Source organism: Anser cygnoides, chromosome 1 (assembly GCF_040182565.1).
Source record: "Anser cygnoides isolate HZ-2024a breed goose chromosome 1, Taihu_goose_T2T_genome, whole genome shotgun sequence".
Classification (NCBI taxonomy): domain Eukaryota; kingdom Metazoa; phylum Chordata; class Aves; order Anseriformes; family Anatidae; genus Anser; species Anser cygnoides.
In genome coordinates, this window is record NC_089873.1 from 201,113,934 (window position 1) to 201,130,037 (window position 16,104).

Sequence of the window (16,104 nt, forward strand, 5' to 3'; positions counted from 1 at the left end):
AGGAAGGAAAAGTGATGGTATAACTCTAATCTCTTTACTTAAGTGAGCCGCTGTCCTGTGAAATCCCCTTCTTCCCCTGACTTAAAGGGAGCTGCAAGCACTGTTTAGGCAGTTTTAGCCTCAGAAGTCAAACTATAAATTCTGATTAAAACGCTTGAGTAATTCTGCATTTTTCTACAGCCCTTTCTCGTCCAAATATTTTAAGGCACTCAGTAAGCATTAAGTTCCGAAAGACTTGGGAGGAAAGAATTTGAGAACTCTTGACTCTTGCTTAAATACAGACCAAGCAAGAAAGAAAACGATGCTACAACACGTGGAAGTGTAGCAGGACGTGCTCCTGAGCAGGCAAAGACCACGCTGATCTTTGCATCAGGTGCCACCTTCCAGCAGTCCCAGTGAGCTCGGTGGGACTGTTTGTACGTCTGCCTGCGAAAAACTCAGCTCTTGCTTCCAGCACTAACCCGGTGCCCTGTTCTGTGCAGGGTGCTATGGGTAGCCAAAGCTGTTTTGCAAAAAACCCTCAGCAAACGTAGGCAAGCAAATGCAGTTCCCTGCATTAGGCTCTGCCCAAAGGCAAACGTCCCTGAAGTGGGGTGAGTCTGTGACCAGGTACAAACCAACCCAGTTCCGGAGGGGACGCATGGCCAGTGAGTTATGCTGGGATGGCCACTGCTGTTAATAGTGCCTAGAATTAAACTGGCTCTGCGGACCAGGTTGTTTTTGAGATACAGAATCTGCTTAAAGCTAAAGGGAAGAGTTTGGATTAATTGTTAGGATTTGTTTTGTTTTGTTTTCCACCCAGCTGGCAGCGTAGTTGGGATACCCGCACAGTAAGTGACACAGACAAGATGGTCACCCAGCCGCACGCTGCTGCGCTGAAAATGTTCTGTGGTTTTGTACTGAGAGCTGCTTCCTCCAGTTGGAGAGATCCAAAGTGATCAATCTGTAAAAGTCATTGCTCAGTCTGGGTTGTCTCCCAGTTGTTTCTGTTCTCCCAAAACCATTCACCAAACCACCATTCACCAAACCCTTCTCCCATTCACCAAGTGCCTTTTGTCCTATTTTCATTTTATCCTTATGTACGGCTGCAATGGAGACGTGAGAGTTTGCCTGGTTTTGAAAGGAGGCGTTCAGCTGGACTAAAACGTGTGTCCGAGGAAGTCGACAAAATTGTGTGTACGTCAAATACGCGTGTTCTGCAGGGTGCTTGGCTTCTTGGGCATCGTGAATGGAGGCCAAGTTTCCTCTGACCTCTTCCATAGATTCCTTTTCCTCACCTTCTCCTTCCCTAGATTCCTCACCAACATTTTCCTTTCCCTCCTTGCCCCATGACGCTCTTTCTGTAGGCTTTACCCAAGTTCCTTGTGAATTCCCCATCTCAGGAGCAGGTTTAGTTCAGTCAGTTCCACCTGTAGGGCTTTTTATTTTATTTTATTTTATTTATTTTATTTTATTTTATTTTATTTTATTTCATTTCATTTCATTTAATTTCATTTATTTCATTTATTTTCATTTATTTTCATTTATTTTCATTTTATTTTATTTATCAGCCCAAGCAGTAATTTCATAGATTTGCAAAGCTTTCCTTGAAGCTGTTCAGAGTCATTATGGTTTTTTATCCCCCCTTCATTTTCTGCAAGAGTTGAGTCTGTGACACGTAAGAGCAATTAACCAGCTGATAACAACAAAATAGGTAAAAGGTCAGTAGGACTTGATAATATTTAAGATTACTTCTCTAATTAGATGTTTAATTTCTGCTTTTCTTATGCTTTTCCTTTGTCTCTTGTCATCCACAACTTCTTCGGGTCACAGTAATCATCTTCTCAGAGCCAAATGTTTATTAGTACGAACCTAGAGCTTAATGCTGATAAGAGACTCTGTGCTTCAGTCCCCTGAAATGTGCAATTTTGCTGAGTACTAATTGAGAGGAACAGCGTTGCATATTCTGAACTGTTCATTATGCAGGAGTTAGAATTGGTTTCACAGTTTGAATCTTAAAAAAAAAAAATATATATATATATAATTTTTTTTTCTCTAGTAAATAATGAAGTTGGATTCTGACATTTTCTACCCTGTTCCCTTTTGCTAGCATAGGAGAATGCACATTTGGAAAAGTGGTATGAAGCCTCTGTGGACAGAAACTGTCAAAAATCACTGGGAAGTAATCAGGAAGTAAATTAATGGCAGTTGCCCAAATGTCAACTCTTGTGAACTTCTCTGCTTAAGGTGTAACCGTGTCTGGTTTTTAACTGTATGTATTACTCCAAGTGTCAGTTGTCTTCAGAAGTGTTTTAGAAATAGAGTTTCCAACCGTTTCCCAGCATACAGTAGCTTGTGGGCAAACTTGAATGATTTATTACAAGCATTTTACCAGAAAACTCATGCTGAGATGCTTCTTCAGCAGTGGCTTATGATAAGTTTTCCACGAGTGCTCATTTTCAGGTGAAGTCATTATAAACCTGCCATTGCCTTCTGATAAATCAAGTTATGGAAGCAATTTATTAAGACCAGTTTTTCAAAGCATAAATCGTCTGAGTCAAACAGAGATCAAGGTTTGAATGGAGATTTATGCATGTCTGCAAAATGCTGGGAAAATAAGGGAATTGTGTCAAACGTTCCCACCATGGGTGAAGGGCCGGCTGTGTTACAAATGGGCCCGAGTCCCCAAAAGCGAGTGACAGAAGCCAGCGACGCTGCCTGTGCTCTGAAGGAAGATCTACATCTGTTTTCAGAACTTAGAGAAATTGACGATCGGTCTTCTGTTTCCATCAAACTTCAAGAAAATATTTGCTTATTCAAATGCCCGTGGTCAGAAACCAGCACTCTTCAATACAGCAGGGAAATACGGCGCACTGTCCTTCTTCCAGAACATGTCCGCTGCGTGCCCAGCCGGTACGGGTACAGACTCAAATGCCCCCTTGGAGCTGGCGGAGGTGAAGCAGGGCCCGCACTTCCAATCTGAGTTCTGGAGAAGCATCTTGAAAAAGTTCCTTACTGGGAGAGCTCTGGGTGTGCGATCCCAGTTTACACGGCGGCACCAAACCACCCGGGGTCCGGCCATCCACTGCCCAGCTGCGTGTCGGCATCGCCGCTATGGGTCCAGGTTTTGCTGATCCTGTCTTCTGTGCACCACCTTTATTTGTACACGGTGGAAAAGTTTCAAGTAAAAAATTCTTGTTTTGGTACTTAGGTGGAATACCAAGGACCCAGGACTTCTGTAGAAGTTGTTGCTCCTTTTGTATTGTACAAGCAGCCATGCCAAGCCTGTAAGTAAATTCATAGAATCACAGCATGGTTTGGGTTGGACTGGACCTTTAAGATCATCTAACTCCACTCCTCTGCCATGGGCAGGGACACCTCCCACCAGCCCAGGTTGCCCAAAGCCCCATCCAGCCTGGCCTTGAACACCTCCAGGGATGGGGCATCCACAGCTTCTCTGGGCAGCCTGGGCCAGGGCCTCACCACCCTCTGAGGGAAGCATTTCCTCCTTATATCTAATCTAAATCTCCCCTCTTTTAGTTTAAAGCCATTCCCCCCATGTCCTATCACCGCACCCCCTGACAAAGAGTCCCTCCCCAGCTTTCCTGTAGCCCCCTTCAGGTACTGGCAGGCCGCTGTAAGGTCTCCCCGGAGCCTTCTCTTCTCCAGGCTGAACAACCCCAACTCCCTCAGCCTGTCTTCACAGGAGAGGTGCTCCAGCCCCTTTATCATCCTCATGGTCTCCTCTGGACTTGCTCTAATACTTCCATGTCCTTCTCATGCTGGGTTCCCTAGGGCTGAACACAGTAAATTCTACATCTGTTGCAGGAAATTCAGAGACAGGATGGTTTAGGACTGTTTTTTGCACAAACACTGGTTCTCATAAGATAAGCGGGTAAACACGTTTTTGATAAATCTGTTTTAAGGCCCCTAGCATTGTGGCTAGGAGTAGATAATAGGAACAAACTGATGGGTTTGTTGGTTTAGGAAGTGAGTCTGGAGCACCACGTGTCAGTGTCTAGGGGTGTTGCTCAACCCACTAATGGAATTTAGATGTGGTACATTAAATTACAGCCTATTTCTCGATTTGAGGGTGTCCATGTGATCAAACAGTACCTCAGACACAGTGATTAAATAACTGAGATCTGAACTCTACAGTGAGGAAAAGCCAACACTACTCTCCCACATCACCTTGGCCAATTCAAATGAGCTCCACCAGGAGCAAGCTTTAACTTAGCACTTTCCAAGCAGCCCGCTTTCTGGGAAGAGCTTTGCTAGCACAAGACAGCTGACAGGAAATCTAGTGATTAGCTGTTTTGCATGGAAAGACATGAAAAAGGTTGTGGAGGTCTCCCAAACCCACCTGGATGCCATCCTGTGCAACGTGCTCTAGGTGATCCTGCTCGGCAGGGGTTGGACAGGGGGATCCCCAGAGGTCCCTTCCAACCTCGGCCATGCTGTGATTCTGTGAGAACAAGTGATTGTAATGACGGAATTGGCTGCTGGAGGTCGTAAAGCTGCATGGGAACATGATCCCATGATCCGTATCGTAGGGGCTCAGGTCCTTCCTCTGGGGGCCACGGGCGGACGCAGCAGGACTGACTCCTGAATGGAGCGCGGCACAAACCGGGGCTGCCGCATCCAAAACACTTCGGTGACTGCCGTGACATACCCCGGACGTAGCTCCGCCGGGGCTCATCTCATCTGACAGTCTCTGTTTATGGCTTCTTCCTCCCTCCCACCGCTGTTTGGTCTCGCTGTGAATGACCGCGTGGTGGAGGGCTCGATTCTGTGCCCTGCTGCACCGCCGCTAAAGCAGCAGCGAGAAGGGGATTTAGGCCCTCTTGGGGTCTCTGACCACAGCAGAAATTTATCTTCCTTTCACTGGATAAGTTTAAGCCATTGCTTAAGTCTACACATTGGAAAAATGAGAAAACCGTGCCTGTGATTTTTCACGTTTGCCCATTTTTGTGCTGATTTGGCAGCGTTTTGTCGCTGCTGTTTGCATCCCTCGCTGCATTGCTCAGCGTGCCCACGGTCTCCGTGCTGCTCCTCCCTTCCTAAATTTCCCACACAGAAAAGAAGAGAGTAAGAAATGAAGTAGGAAGGAAATGTACTAAATAACCAACTTTCACCTGAGTCACTTTTACATGTTTCTCTTCGCTGCCATTCCACTGACAGCCCCATCAGCACAAGTTTTGGGAAGCAAATTGGGCAGCAGTGGCCTGGCAGCTCATCTCCCACCAACTATTCTGAAATTATATCTTCCCGAAACATGTTGGCAACTGTGTGTACGTGACCTCTGGTTTTGCTTCAGCAACAAAAGGCTGGTGGCAGTTTGAACCATTGTGCTCTTTATTTAAAACAAGCCTTTCAAGCGGGAGCCAAAAAAATGCTTTTTGGTGAAGCTTTGAAAAATTATAAAAGAGGTCCAGCAGCTTGCAAGAATTTTCCATTGCCAGCTATTCACAAAGTAGAAACCTTCTCCATCTTTTGACTAATCCGTAGCCCCAGAACACTGCACCTTGTCCTGTCAACTGAACTTACAATTAATAATTCATTTCTTTTTCATTTTTATGGGTACTTTCAGGCGTTTATAAGCCTTGGAGCTGTATGACGATTTTTTTTTTTTTGACACTACATCTTTAGTCCCTGTTTGCAGGTATATCATTTCTCAGTCTTTATTGTTTCTACCGTCCATCATTCTTTAACATATTCTTTAACATAGGCTGTACAAACGTAGCTGCTAGCTTAGCAACTTCTGCAGATTTGGGCCAGCGAAGGGGAAGGTGGTAGGAGCAGGTGGTACGAGCCAGCCCTGTGACCCGTGCTGACTCTGCACGTTTTTGGTGGAACACGCTCCATGCAGCAAGGACCGGGAAACAAGGCGGCTGCTCGGGCACACGTGCTTTGGGGTTTCGGTGCTTCTCACGTGGAGTTTATTATACGGCATTACACAAAAGCCAGGCTGAAACTGCCTCTGTTATTTCATTAGCCAAAGTCAGGAGCTTGGGCAGGTCTTGAAAAGCTTTAGAAAAAAAAACTTATTCATTTTTTGATAATTCCAATCATTCGTTCTACATAATCACACAGCCCTGTATCACGAGAGGGATCCTTGGGTAGTTAACTGGACTCAGACACATTTCTTTGAAGCTCTGGGGCATACTGACTTCTTGCTTGTTTAAGTCTTCAGCAGCAAAAGAATCCGGCTAACTGGCTAATATCATTTTTTTTCTTCTTCTGCCCTTCTGAAAGATAACATTTTGCTGTCTTTTTGCTGCTGCAAATCTTTCTGATCTTAAAATTAAGCTTTATTTACAGAGGTTCCTAAATTTCCTCATTAGTCCTTTTAAAACACCCAGATGCCTCTCTCCTTAGACTGAGGACACATATATATTTAGTTTGTTCAGATGTCCTTTCATCATCTTTTTATTCAGCCTTTATTCCTCCAGCTGAGTCTAGCAATTTCCCTGAATTTTCCTGTAAAGGATCTTTGATGTCCTCATTTTCATTGCTCATTTTATTGCAAACTGAGCCAAACTGGTATTTAAAATCTTGGTATTTTGTGTAAGTGTGATGTAGTATATTTTGTCATAATGGAAATATAACTTCCAAAGACAATTTACATTTTTGCTGTGGTCTTGAATATTAATGAGACTTCTTTTACTCACACACTGGAGCTGTTTGACAGTCTGGCATTATTTTCATCTAGATTTTTCCAGGAAGTTGGCAACAGTACATGCTGGAAAGCAGCACTTCAGCATCTCTTTCACTGAAATTGGTGGTTCATCAACACTGTCTGTAATTTGTTTTGCTTACACAGCAACAGAATCCAGTTTGAATTGCAAATAAAAGGAATCTCAATATTATGCAGTTTTTCAGCAAAGAATCACAGAACCACAGCATGGTTTGGGCTGGAAGGGACCTTAAAGCCCACCCAGTTCCACCCCCCTGCCATGGGCAGGGACACCTCCCACCACACCAGGTTGCTCAAAGCCCCATCCAGCCTGGCCTTGAGCACCTCCAGGGATGGGGCATCCACAGCTTCTCTGGGCAGCCTGTGCCAGGGCCTCACCACCCTCTGAGGGAAGAATTTCTTTGGAAATCTCACAACAGCAGAGCAGAGGGGGACAATCCCCTCCCTCACCCTGCTGGCCATGTTGCTTTTGATGGAGCCCAGGGTACGTTTGGCTTTCTGGGCCACAAGCACACATTACCAGCTCATGCCGAGCTTCTCATCCACCAACATGCCCAGGTCCTTCTCCTCAGGGCTGCTCTCAGTAAAGCGTATAGAGCTGAACTAACTCTGTTCAGTTTTACAATGTTTTCCTATGTTGCAGAAAAATATAAAGAATTTAGGCCCTTTCCTAAGACTCATCACAAGTTTTCTGAAGTAAGTTTTTTTCTCTATTCCAATGTAGTTAAACAATGTGCCAACGTACTATTAAAAGAGGTGCTTTTGAAGATGGGATTTAAAAATCATAAGTATTAATGTAAAGCATAGAAAGCACCCAAGATCACTGTCCCAAGCGAAGTCTATGGGTCTGGCAAAAGGAGTAATAGGGATGGCTTCAAAGTATGTTTGTGCTTTGTCTGCTTGTGTTCCTCCCACAGAATGGCATGGCTTACACCATAAAAAATGAAAAGCTCAGATTTCTCATTTCAAGCGTCCCAAGGGCTATAGAATAGCCAAGAATAACCAGAGCAAAGATTAGCTCTTTATGCTAGGAGCTATCACATGGCTAAAGGCCCCTATTATTCTTCTTCTGTGCGATCTAGAGAATTTCTCTTGGCTGATTATATTTTCGAGGGAATGATTCCACTTATTAGCCCTTTGTACATCACAGAATTGAAAGTGTCTTCATTTACAGTGCTGCAACGGGGTCTCAATTTAACTATGTGAAGCTAACCTGTGTATTTTGTAATATGTCTAGAGTACAACGTTTTGTAGCGTAGTCCAGTTGCAATATACCCAAATCTGCAGGATAATGATTATCTTATTGAAGCCTTCATGTTAAAATACTTGCAATTCGTGATGTGCCTAAAGACATTAAGAAGATAGGTGCAGATTTTAGTTCTAAGAAATTCTGGAGCGGTTACGCGTGGTTTTATTTTTTTGATTGTGTGACTGGCTTAAGTATGCCTGCTTTGTTGTAGCATGGCATATTTCTTTAGAGTGTTTTCAGAATGTCTCTGCAGTTCTTCAAGGTGTGAATTTAAACGTTCTTCAAACTCTTTTGTGTGTTTCTCTTCCTCTTGAAGGAACTTTTCTGTTGTTGCAAGGACGGACATCTCAGGAGAAGACTAAGAAACACACAGAAAGAAATAGTAAAAAACAGAAAGTTCAACAACGTGCTTGCATAATCAGTTTTTAAACTTAAACACATCTTAACACAGAGCAGCTAATAACCCTTTAATGCTTTATACATCTCCAAGAAAATATGACTTCAGGCATACGTTTTTAAATACACTCAGGCAGCTAAATAACATAATGTGAACATGATGTTTAAACACCTCTGACATTCACAGCACTGGGATGTAGATTTGCCATTAAAAATATAAATATCCTGTTAGACAGAATTAAGCTGCCTCAGAACCTCTTAAATCTTTGGATCAGCTAAAGGTCATGTTAGTCATTTGTGTAATTTAGACCAGGACAGAGGACAATAACCTGTTCTTTGGAACTACAGAATATAACTAGTGTTGGGTACTGCTGATTGCCTCCTGTAATTTTCTCCCTCTGCCTCTCTTCCATCTCATGAAATGCTTTCTTAGGAAAGGAAGAAAAACTGTACTGAGTTCAGCACTGTCTACTTCAAGTCCTGATATTCCGGAGAATGTACTAAACTTTATTCACTGCAAGTAGTTCACTGAAAAATTTTATTTCCATTTAATGAACATTTAATAGACAGAGACATAAAACATACGAAAATCAGTCTTAAAATGGTTGTCATGGGACTCAGAGTTGTATAAAGCAAAGGACATGAATAAATCTTTGCTGGAATGAGTTCTAAAACTGTAAGCAGCATTCTTTGTTAATTCCTTTTGCTAATATTTAAGATCCATTCATTGGAATGTCTGTCAAAAAAAAAAAGAAAAAAAACCCTTTTCTCTGTCTAAAGACAATTTGCTTGTTTAAATATATTCAATGTTTATTTGTAAAGATAAATATGATTCTATGACATGAATTTTTAACAGTGAACTGAGAAAAAACTTCATACAGGATCTGTAAAATATTAAGAGAAAGATATTTTTCTGTCTTTATGTGACCATATATTGAGTAAGAATATTAGAAATCATTATCTTAACTAAACCATGCGTTGAAATATTTTTAATAACCGTTAGAATTGTTAGTGTAGAATCTCTAATTTTGCTTTTCCTAGAATATAAAAAGGAGACTGCCGGTACATCAAATAGGAAGGGCCTCAAATAATTTAAATATCTAAATGGCTTGTAGAAAATGCCAATTCTATTAAACCTGTAAATGTTTATTCTAGGATCCATTATATCAGAAGGGGGTATTCCCTATTTCCACAGCAACTACAGGCAGATTCGGTTTTTGCTTCTGCCTGCTTTAAAACTGCCCTTAACAGCTTTTCAGGCCAGAAGATATTAACTAGAAAATATAGAAATGCTGTAAAGCACTATTCTATTCAAATGGTTTGCAGCAGACCTTGAGATGAAATTTAGGGATTTCCCATAGGAAATCCCCTTACTTTTCACAGTACAGCAAGAAATAAATTCTGGATGTAATACCACCCTTCTAGGCTGAGCCAGGCTTTCTGGACATACGGGGTTCCTAAAGTGAAATTCACAGATAAAGCAGAATTTTCCTTTATTCAGTGCCTCAAAAGTAAGTGTTTTAATGGGGCAGGGAAGAAAGCGACTTAATTTGCCAGGTAGGAATACGGAACCTAAAGGTATTGGTTTACCGTTTCCCACAACACTCTTGCACTAGCAGGGATATTCCAATGTTTGAGAAACTCTGGAGGGAAATCACCCACCTTTTGTTTTTCCCTGGAAACACGTGCATGACTCCCCACCCATAAATCACCATTGTTTTCACAGAAAGAGATTTTCCTGAGATTTTGAATGCTATGGCTACATGCAAATTTTTCCTCCCCTCTCATGGGCTAGGTCACATAAACATTTTCTTGTGATGTTTGGATTCAGCGATAGAGTTGGCGGTACTACTTTGAAGTGTTTTAAGATAGCTTTGCATTATGAAGAAGACACTGTACGTGGAGGCTTTATTTAAAGCAACACCATGTTTCACTTACTCTAAAATCACTGAGTAAATACTGAGCAAATAAAACACTTCCAGAGAGAAGCAAAGGAAACCAGGCAGATGTGCCAGTCTTCAGAAATATTACATCAAGTTACAAGAGGTTCTCAGAGATTCATTACAACAGTGTTTACAATTGCTGACTTGTCAGTAGAAACATACCAGCCTCGCGATGAAGCTATCTTCCTAAAATGCTACTGTCCTTTGCTTCAATTGGTACTTACTTCGATGTGTTTTTCTTGAAATACAGTGTGAACCCCAAATGAGACATTTCTGAATTTCCTCAGAGGAGAGAAGAATGTTTACCACTTGGAACAAGCAGATCGTGGCTCCTTACAGCTTCTTACCCTGAGGGTCAGACATCACTGACTATCATTTTAGATAGGTCCCTAATGCACTGTGTTTATGCACTTTGAGAGAAGGTTGTATCTAAACAGGTCTAAAAGGCAAAATTTCTTGTTAGCAAGTAAGCTTTGTTTTCCCAGCCTCTGGTCTGTTCTTTCACTATGTCCTATATTATCTTCACTTTCTGCGCCTGAGGAAGAAAAACTATAAAGAAACTGCTTTAATCCCTGTCTCAGATGAGACTCATGGTCCCTAGTTTTGAATTTGTTTTCTTCAGATAACACTTCCTTTATATCCTTCAGTTTTCTAACTGGAGCTGCGCAGAAATGGGTTCATTGGTAAGCTTTCAGCCTAACTGGTCGGGTAGTGAGGCAACAAGGACTCTGCTTTTTCATTACTACAGTGTCAGCTCCCCCCATGTTTCCTTGGTGTACACCAATAATGGGAGCCACCCTTTTGCCTCATCATTTGCTGGAAATGAAGGAGGGCACCTGATATACAGATGCATATCTCCACATGTGACATATGTCAAATATGCCTTTTCCTTAAACAGGAACTGCTCAAAATGCTTATGAGTTATGAAACTGGATTGGTGGGCAGAAGCACTCCGGGAAGCCAGGTCTGTTCTCTCTCACAGAGTGCCTAGTTAACTTTACTAGTGTTAATCTCTGTCTTGCCCCATGAATTGTCCCAACATTCCTGGATGCACATTTAGCAGCGCAGCAAGAAAACATTGACATTCAGGATAGTGCAATGTTTAGTGGTCAAATCGTGCTCCCAAGAGCATTAAAGTCTTCTCATGTTTAGCCCTTCTACTTCTCAGGAAAGTTCTTGTCACACCAAGACGACGAATTGATCTGGCTAATTTCAATTTTCTGGGGGCAGTTTCCTCTAACCCTGCACTGCAATACATCTTAGGCAGCAGGTACAGATGACTGTCTTCTCAGAAGAATGTGCTTCTGCTTGTATATGAAAATTGAAATTCCTGGGATAACTTCAAGCCACATAGGAATGCATTTGGAAGACCTAAATACCTTAGTAAGTAGGTAACAGTATTACTTCAAAGGCATGGACCACAGTGTTCCTCAGGGTAGGATCAAGACTGTCAGAATCATTCCTAATAACGTCCAGTGCTAGAATTTCCACAACGATCCATTGTAATTTATTTATTCATTTAGTCATTTCCCATCCTTAAAGTTAGAAAGTTTCCTAATGCCTAACTAAATTTTCCTTGCTACAGCCTAAGTCTTTCTTGTCCTACTAAGTTTTGAAAGCAAGAACACGTGATGTATGTCCATCATCTGAAGGGAAACATGACAAAGTATTTCTGACTAAAAGTCACAAATGAAGATCCAGGTTGGGAAGCACAATGAACATAACTGCTTGCTCCAGCTAATATAGAGAAATTATATAGAAATAGACAATTCTGAACCTGCCAATAATCTTCTTGAATAAATATATATGTATATAATCGATTTGATTTTGTTGATCTTCTGAACTCCTACTTGCTTTGATCCCTCTCATTTGGACTTAGACTATGCATTAGAAACATCCCTTGCTTTATAGTTTCATTCTGTACTTTGCCCACACACCAGCTGGAAATGTTTTCCTTTCAATCTAGTCAACTGTCTTGGCATCGACCCTGTCCTGAGTGCCAGCTGGGAAATAGTTTCCCTGCAGCTTGCAAAACTGTCTCAGAATGGGCATTTTCCCTGGGCTGGCTGGAAATAGAAGCTTTGTGCCCTGCTATCTCTGTCTGACACTTCTGACAGAAGAGAGGATGAGAACTGCTGTTTACCAGACTTTTCCTGAAATAGTCCAAACAGTTCTTTTTGCTACTAGCAGTACAAAGAGGAAAACTTCCAAGCCAATGAGAAACCAAAAGCCAATTACTTAAAATTCCTATGCGGTGTAAAAATGGAAATGAGGTCATACACCCAGGACTAGCTGGTTCACTCTGACTACTGGGACACAGCTGCTGGGAGCACAGGCAGTGAAGGGCTGCACTGCAACTCCCGCTTCCCAGGCAGGTAATCAGCATGTCGCTGCTCACCGGCCGGGAGCTTCTGGAGCATCTTCCAGCAGCTACATCTCTGATAGGAAAGGATGTGTGCACATTTATGAAGTGAACAAAAGAACTGGGGCACGACCAATGCAACCTGCCTGAAGATGGCTGTTGCTGTCACAATGCCTCTTCTGTCCTAATTAACGTGCCATGTGGCAAGAACATTGCCTACTGGTTCTCCCCATTAAAAGCTGAATTAGTCTTCCCTTTCTTCTCTCAACAGGACTCAGGCACAAACAGTTTGGGATCTCCTGGGTATGAAGATGCATATATCACTGTTGGACAGAGAGATGGCCACAGTCCATTCCTTACTAATCTGTAAATTCTATTAAAAGTAGGTGTGGTTGTGTGGTTTGAGGTCTGGAAAATGAGTGCTAAATCTTCTAGTGGAAAAAAAAATAGGGGCCTGTAGTGGATGCCTAAGGATGGAAAAAAGATACTAAGGAAGAGTGTAAAGCTCAAATTTAAAGAGAACTGAAGTCGAAGAATTCTGGAAAGTTTTTCCTAAGAAGTTGCCAGAGCCAAAGTGGGATTTATCCCACTTGTCAATGGAGGTTGGTAATCTGCACCCTATGAAGACTGAAAGAAAGAATGCTGCACTATTACTCTTTCATTTCAAGAAAAATAAGGATTACAGCAGTTATCATTTCTGTTCCTTTTCAAATACAATAGCTAACACACAGAAAATAGTTGCTGCAATTCCTCTAATTTCATCCATCAATCAAATGCTGTGGAAACCGGATTTGTCTAACAGCACTTAAAGCATAAGTTTGCAGGTATTATGGAAAGACATTTAAAGCAGTGCCCCTACAGAAGGCAACATGAAGCAGAGTGCCCCAATATAGAAGGCAATGAGCTAAAATGTAGAAGTCTCTCCCGCAGTCGCCTAATGGCAGGTAATTATCACCATCGTTACTAGTACAGAGATATGGCCCAGTAGGGGATGTTTAATCTTCAGAAAAACTGTGGTTATGTTAGGATAAGGTATTTACAGTTTTGCTGGGCTAGCACTGAATAAATAACAGTGACAACAGGAATAATCTGATTTTTGGTTCCTTCAGGATTGCATTTGGTCCACAGATGGATGTGGACCACTAAAAGAAGCTTTGAAAATATCTACGTTATAGAAAAACAGTTACTTACTGATAATTTGATTTCTTCTGCATCATAAGCATGGCTTAGTAAACCGCCTGTTGTGCCTTTTTCAGAAAACAGCCCGCCAAAGCACAAAGGATACCCCACTGGTGGTGATGGAGATTTATCATCCAGTTCCTTTTCGTGACCTCTGTCAAGTTTATAAGATAAAGCGATACCATTTTTTGAGCCAGTAATATTGCCTTGGCCATATAAAGTGGGGCTACGGTTTCTGTGGCATCCACTGGCTGTGAGCAGAGCAGTCTGTTGAGCTTTCATGTGCCATTCATCTTCATTTTGGAAAGTTCTAAAATAGCAATAAAAATATAAAATCAAAATATGAAAACCAGTTAAAACCCCAAGCTGTCAGAGCAAAGCCATGCTTTTTGTTCATTTGTGCGATTTTGATTACTCAACTGTTCAAACTGCTTCCTGCACCCAGGTATGGACATAAGATTATGCATTACCAAGCTGCAGCAAAAACACTTTCCACCTAACTTATTGTGATTGTCTGAGTGTGCATTATTTGTCTGCTTCAGCTGTACCTTAAATCACACTGATTTAAACTCTCCCATCGGCACTTAAGTTGAGTAAGCTTGCCATATAATTTTGCAGGATAGGATCTAAACCACAAACTTGCTTCAGTATGATGGGAAATAGATAGAACTAAGCCACACAAATACTAGAAATAAAATGTCGAATTATAAGAGAGCTGAGATTATTTGTCGTCTGGATAATTAGTCAGTTTTGATCTAATATAACTTTAAAGAACTATATTTGAATAGCTAGAAATTAGAATAAATGTTTAAATCAGTTAAATAAAAGAATAGTACAAGAAACTTTGATCCTAAATCTTTGCTGCAACACTAATTTTGCTACTGATTTAATGATAACCCACTGGAAATTAATAAAAGAAGATACACTGGAAATTAATAAGGGAAATGATGAAATCTTTAAAATACTTTTTTTTTTAATTACACAAGAACATGCTTTTGTAACAATAAGGAAAATCTTCAAGTTTATTGAATTTTTAAGTATTATGATGTTCCATAACTCTTGAATCCCGCTTATAGTGATCAGAATGGATGTATGAGCATATATTTGCATTCATTTGTAGCTCTGTGAAGCAAAAAACTTTTATGGTTAACTGTAACTTAAAAAAAAAAAAAGGAAACTCCTTGCTTCCCATTTGAAATTTCTTCTTCTGACAGTTAACCAAATAACTCTGAAATTACATAGATTAAAGAGCAGAAAATTTTGAGACTTGCTTGCCCAGATGTCTGCTGAATTAGACTAATTTTCAATTGGATCTTTACTTGTTTTATATACCAAAACATGAAAAAAAGACAATTCAATTATTTCAGATTTTATTACATTTCTGTGACAACATTTCTGGCTATAGTAGAAATTGCCACTGTAGGGAGGCCTGTGCTTATGATGAAATAGAAATTTCACTCTTGGGAGGTAACTACCATACTTGAACATGATAGATGTTTGAAAAGATGCTATCATTGAAAAGATCCTAAAACGCTTTGCTAATCTGAAATGCAGCTATAAAAGCTTTTAAAGATCAAGTTCTCTGCCACTAAAATGTGATTACTATTGTATCTAAGACTATGCAGTGCTACTCAGATCCAAGGAAAACAGATTTTATTTTTAATAAAAAAGGAAGAATTTGCCAAGCACGGGGAAAGGGCAGTGCTGTCTGCAGAAAGATCACACCATCATTTTCTAATGCTGGTTTAAATATTTAGTGCTGGGAGAAGGTAGCTGTGCAGCCTTAATGGCTCCTGCTTGTACATAAGCACACCGGGGCTGAAACGTGAGACTGAGTCCTCTATAAATGGGCTGTGCAGGACAACCCAGAAACCTGATGAAGAACATATTTTCTCTGATTATAAAGTAGTAGTGATTGTTACTCCGAATGCTACAAGAAAGCAAATTATAAGCATGATGCTATAATATTATTATTACTATGATATTGCTGATATGCATTCAAAGACAAAACTCCCTGAAAATATTTACCAAACCTTCCGGTTCTCTACATGACCTAAAATGTTTATCTTTTGGGGGGCAGAATTTTCTCTTTTCTTTCATGCTTTTCATTAAAATAAATATACTCTGTCCTTCTAGGCATAGAAGAATGCATTTTATTTTTTTTTCTCCTATTTTAAATCTATTCTGCCTATTGTTTGTATGAAGGGCACAGTGAAAAAACTGACACCTTTGAAGATAGATGGTAACGAATTACAAAATCAGACTTTTTTTTTTTTCATTTTGTGTTCTGACCTTTTTG

The 16,104-nt window shown here is 40.9% G+C and overlaps 1 protein-coding gene across 4 annotated transcripts in view; it reads right to left on the reverse strand.

The window, feature by feature from the left end:
• Positions 1 to 8,048: 8,048 nt before the first annotated feature.
• DEUP1 (deuterosome assembly protein 1) overlaps positions 8,049 to 16,104 on the reverse strand; it is a 42,283-nt gene continuing 34,227 nt past the window's right edge. For all 4 annotated transcript variants that reach the window (XM_048076511.2, XM_048076510.2, XM_066989894.1 and 1 more), the window contains 2 exons: positions 13,818 to 14,115; positions 8,049 to 8,283 (listed from right to left, as the gene is read on the reverse strand). In XM_048076511.2, the coding sequence (XP_047932468.2) occupies positions 8,113 to 8,283; positions 13,818 to 14,115 (469 nt within the window). In that variant the 3' untranslated portion in view covers positions 8,049 to 8,112. The remainder of the gene's footprint in view (positions 8,284 to 13,817; positions 14,116 to 16,104) is intronic.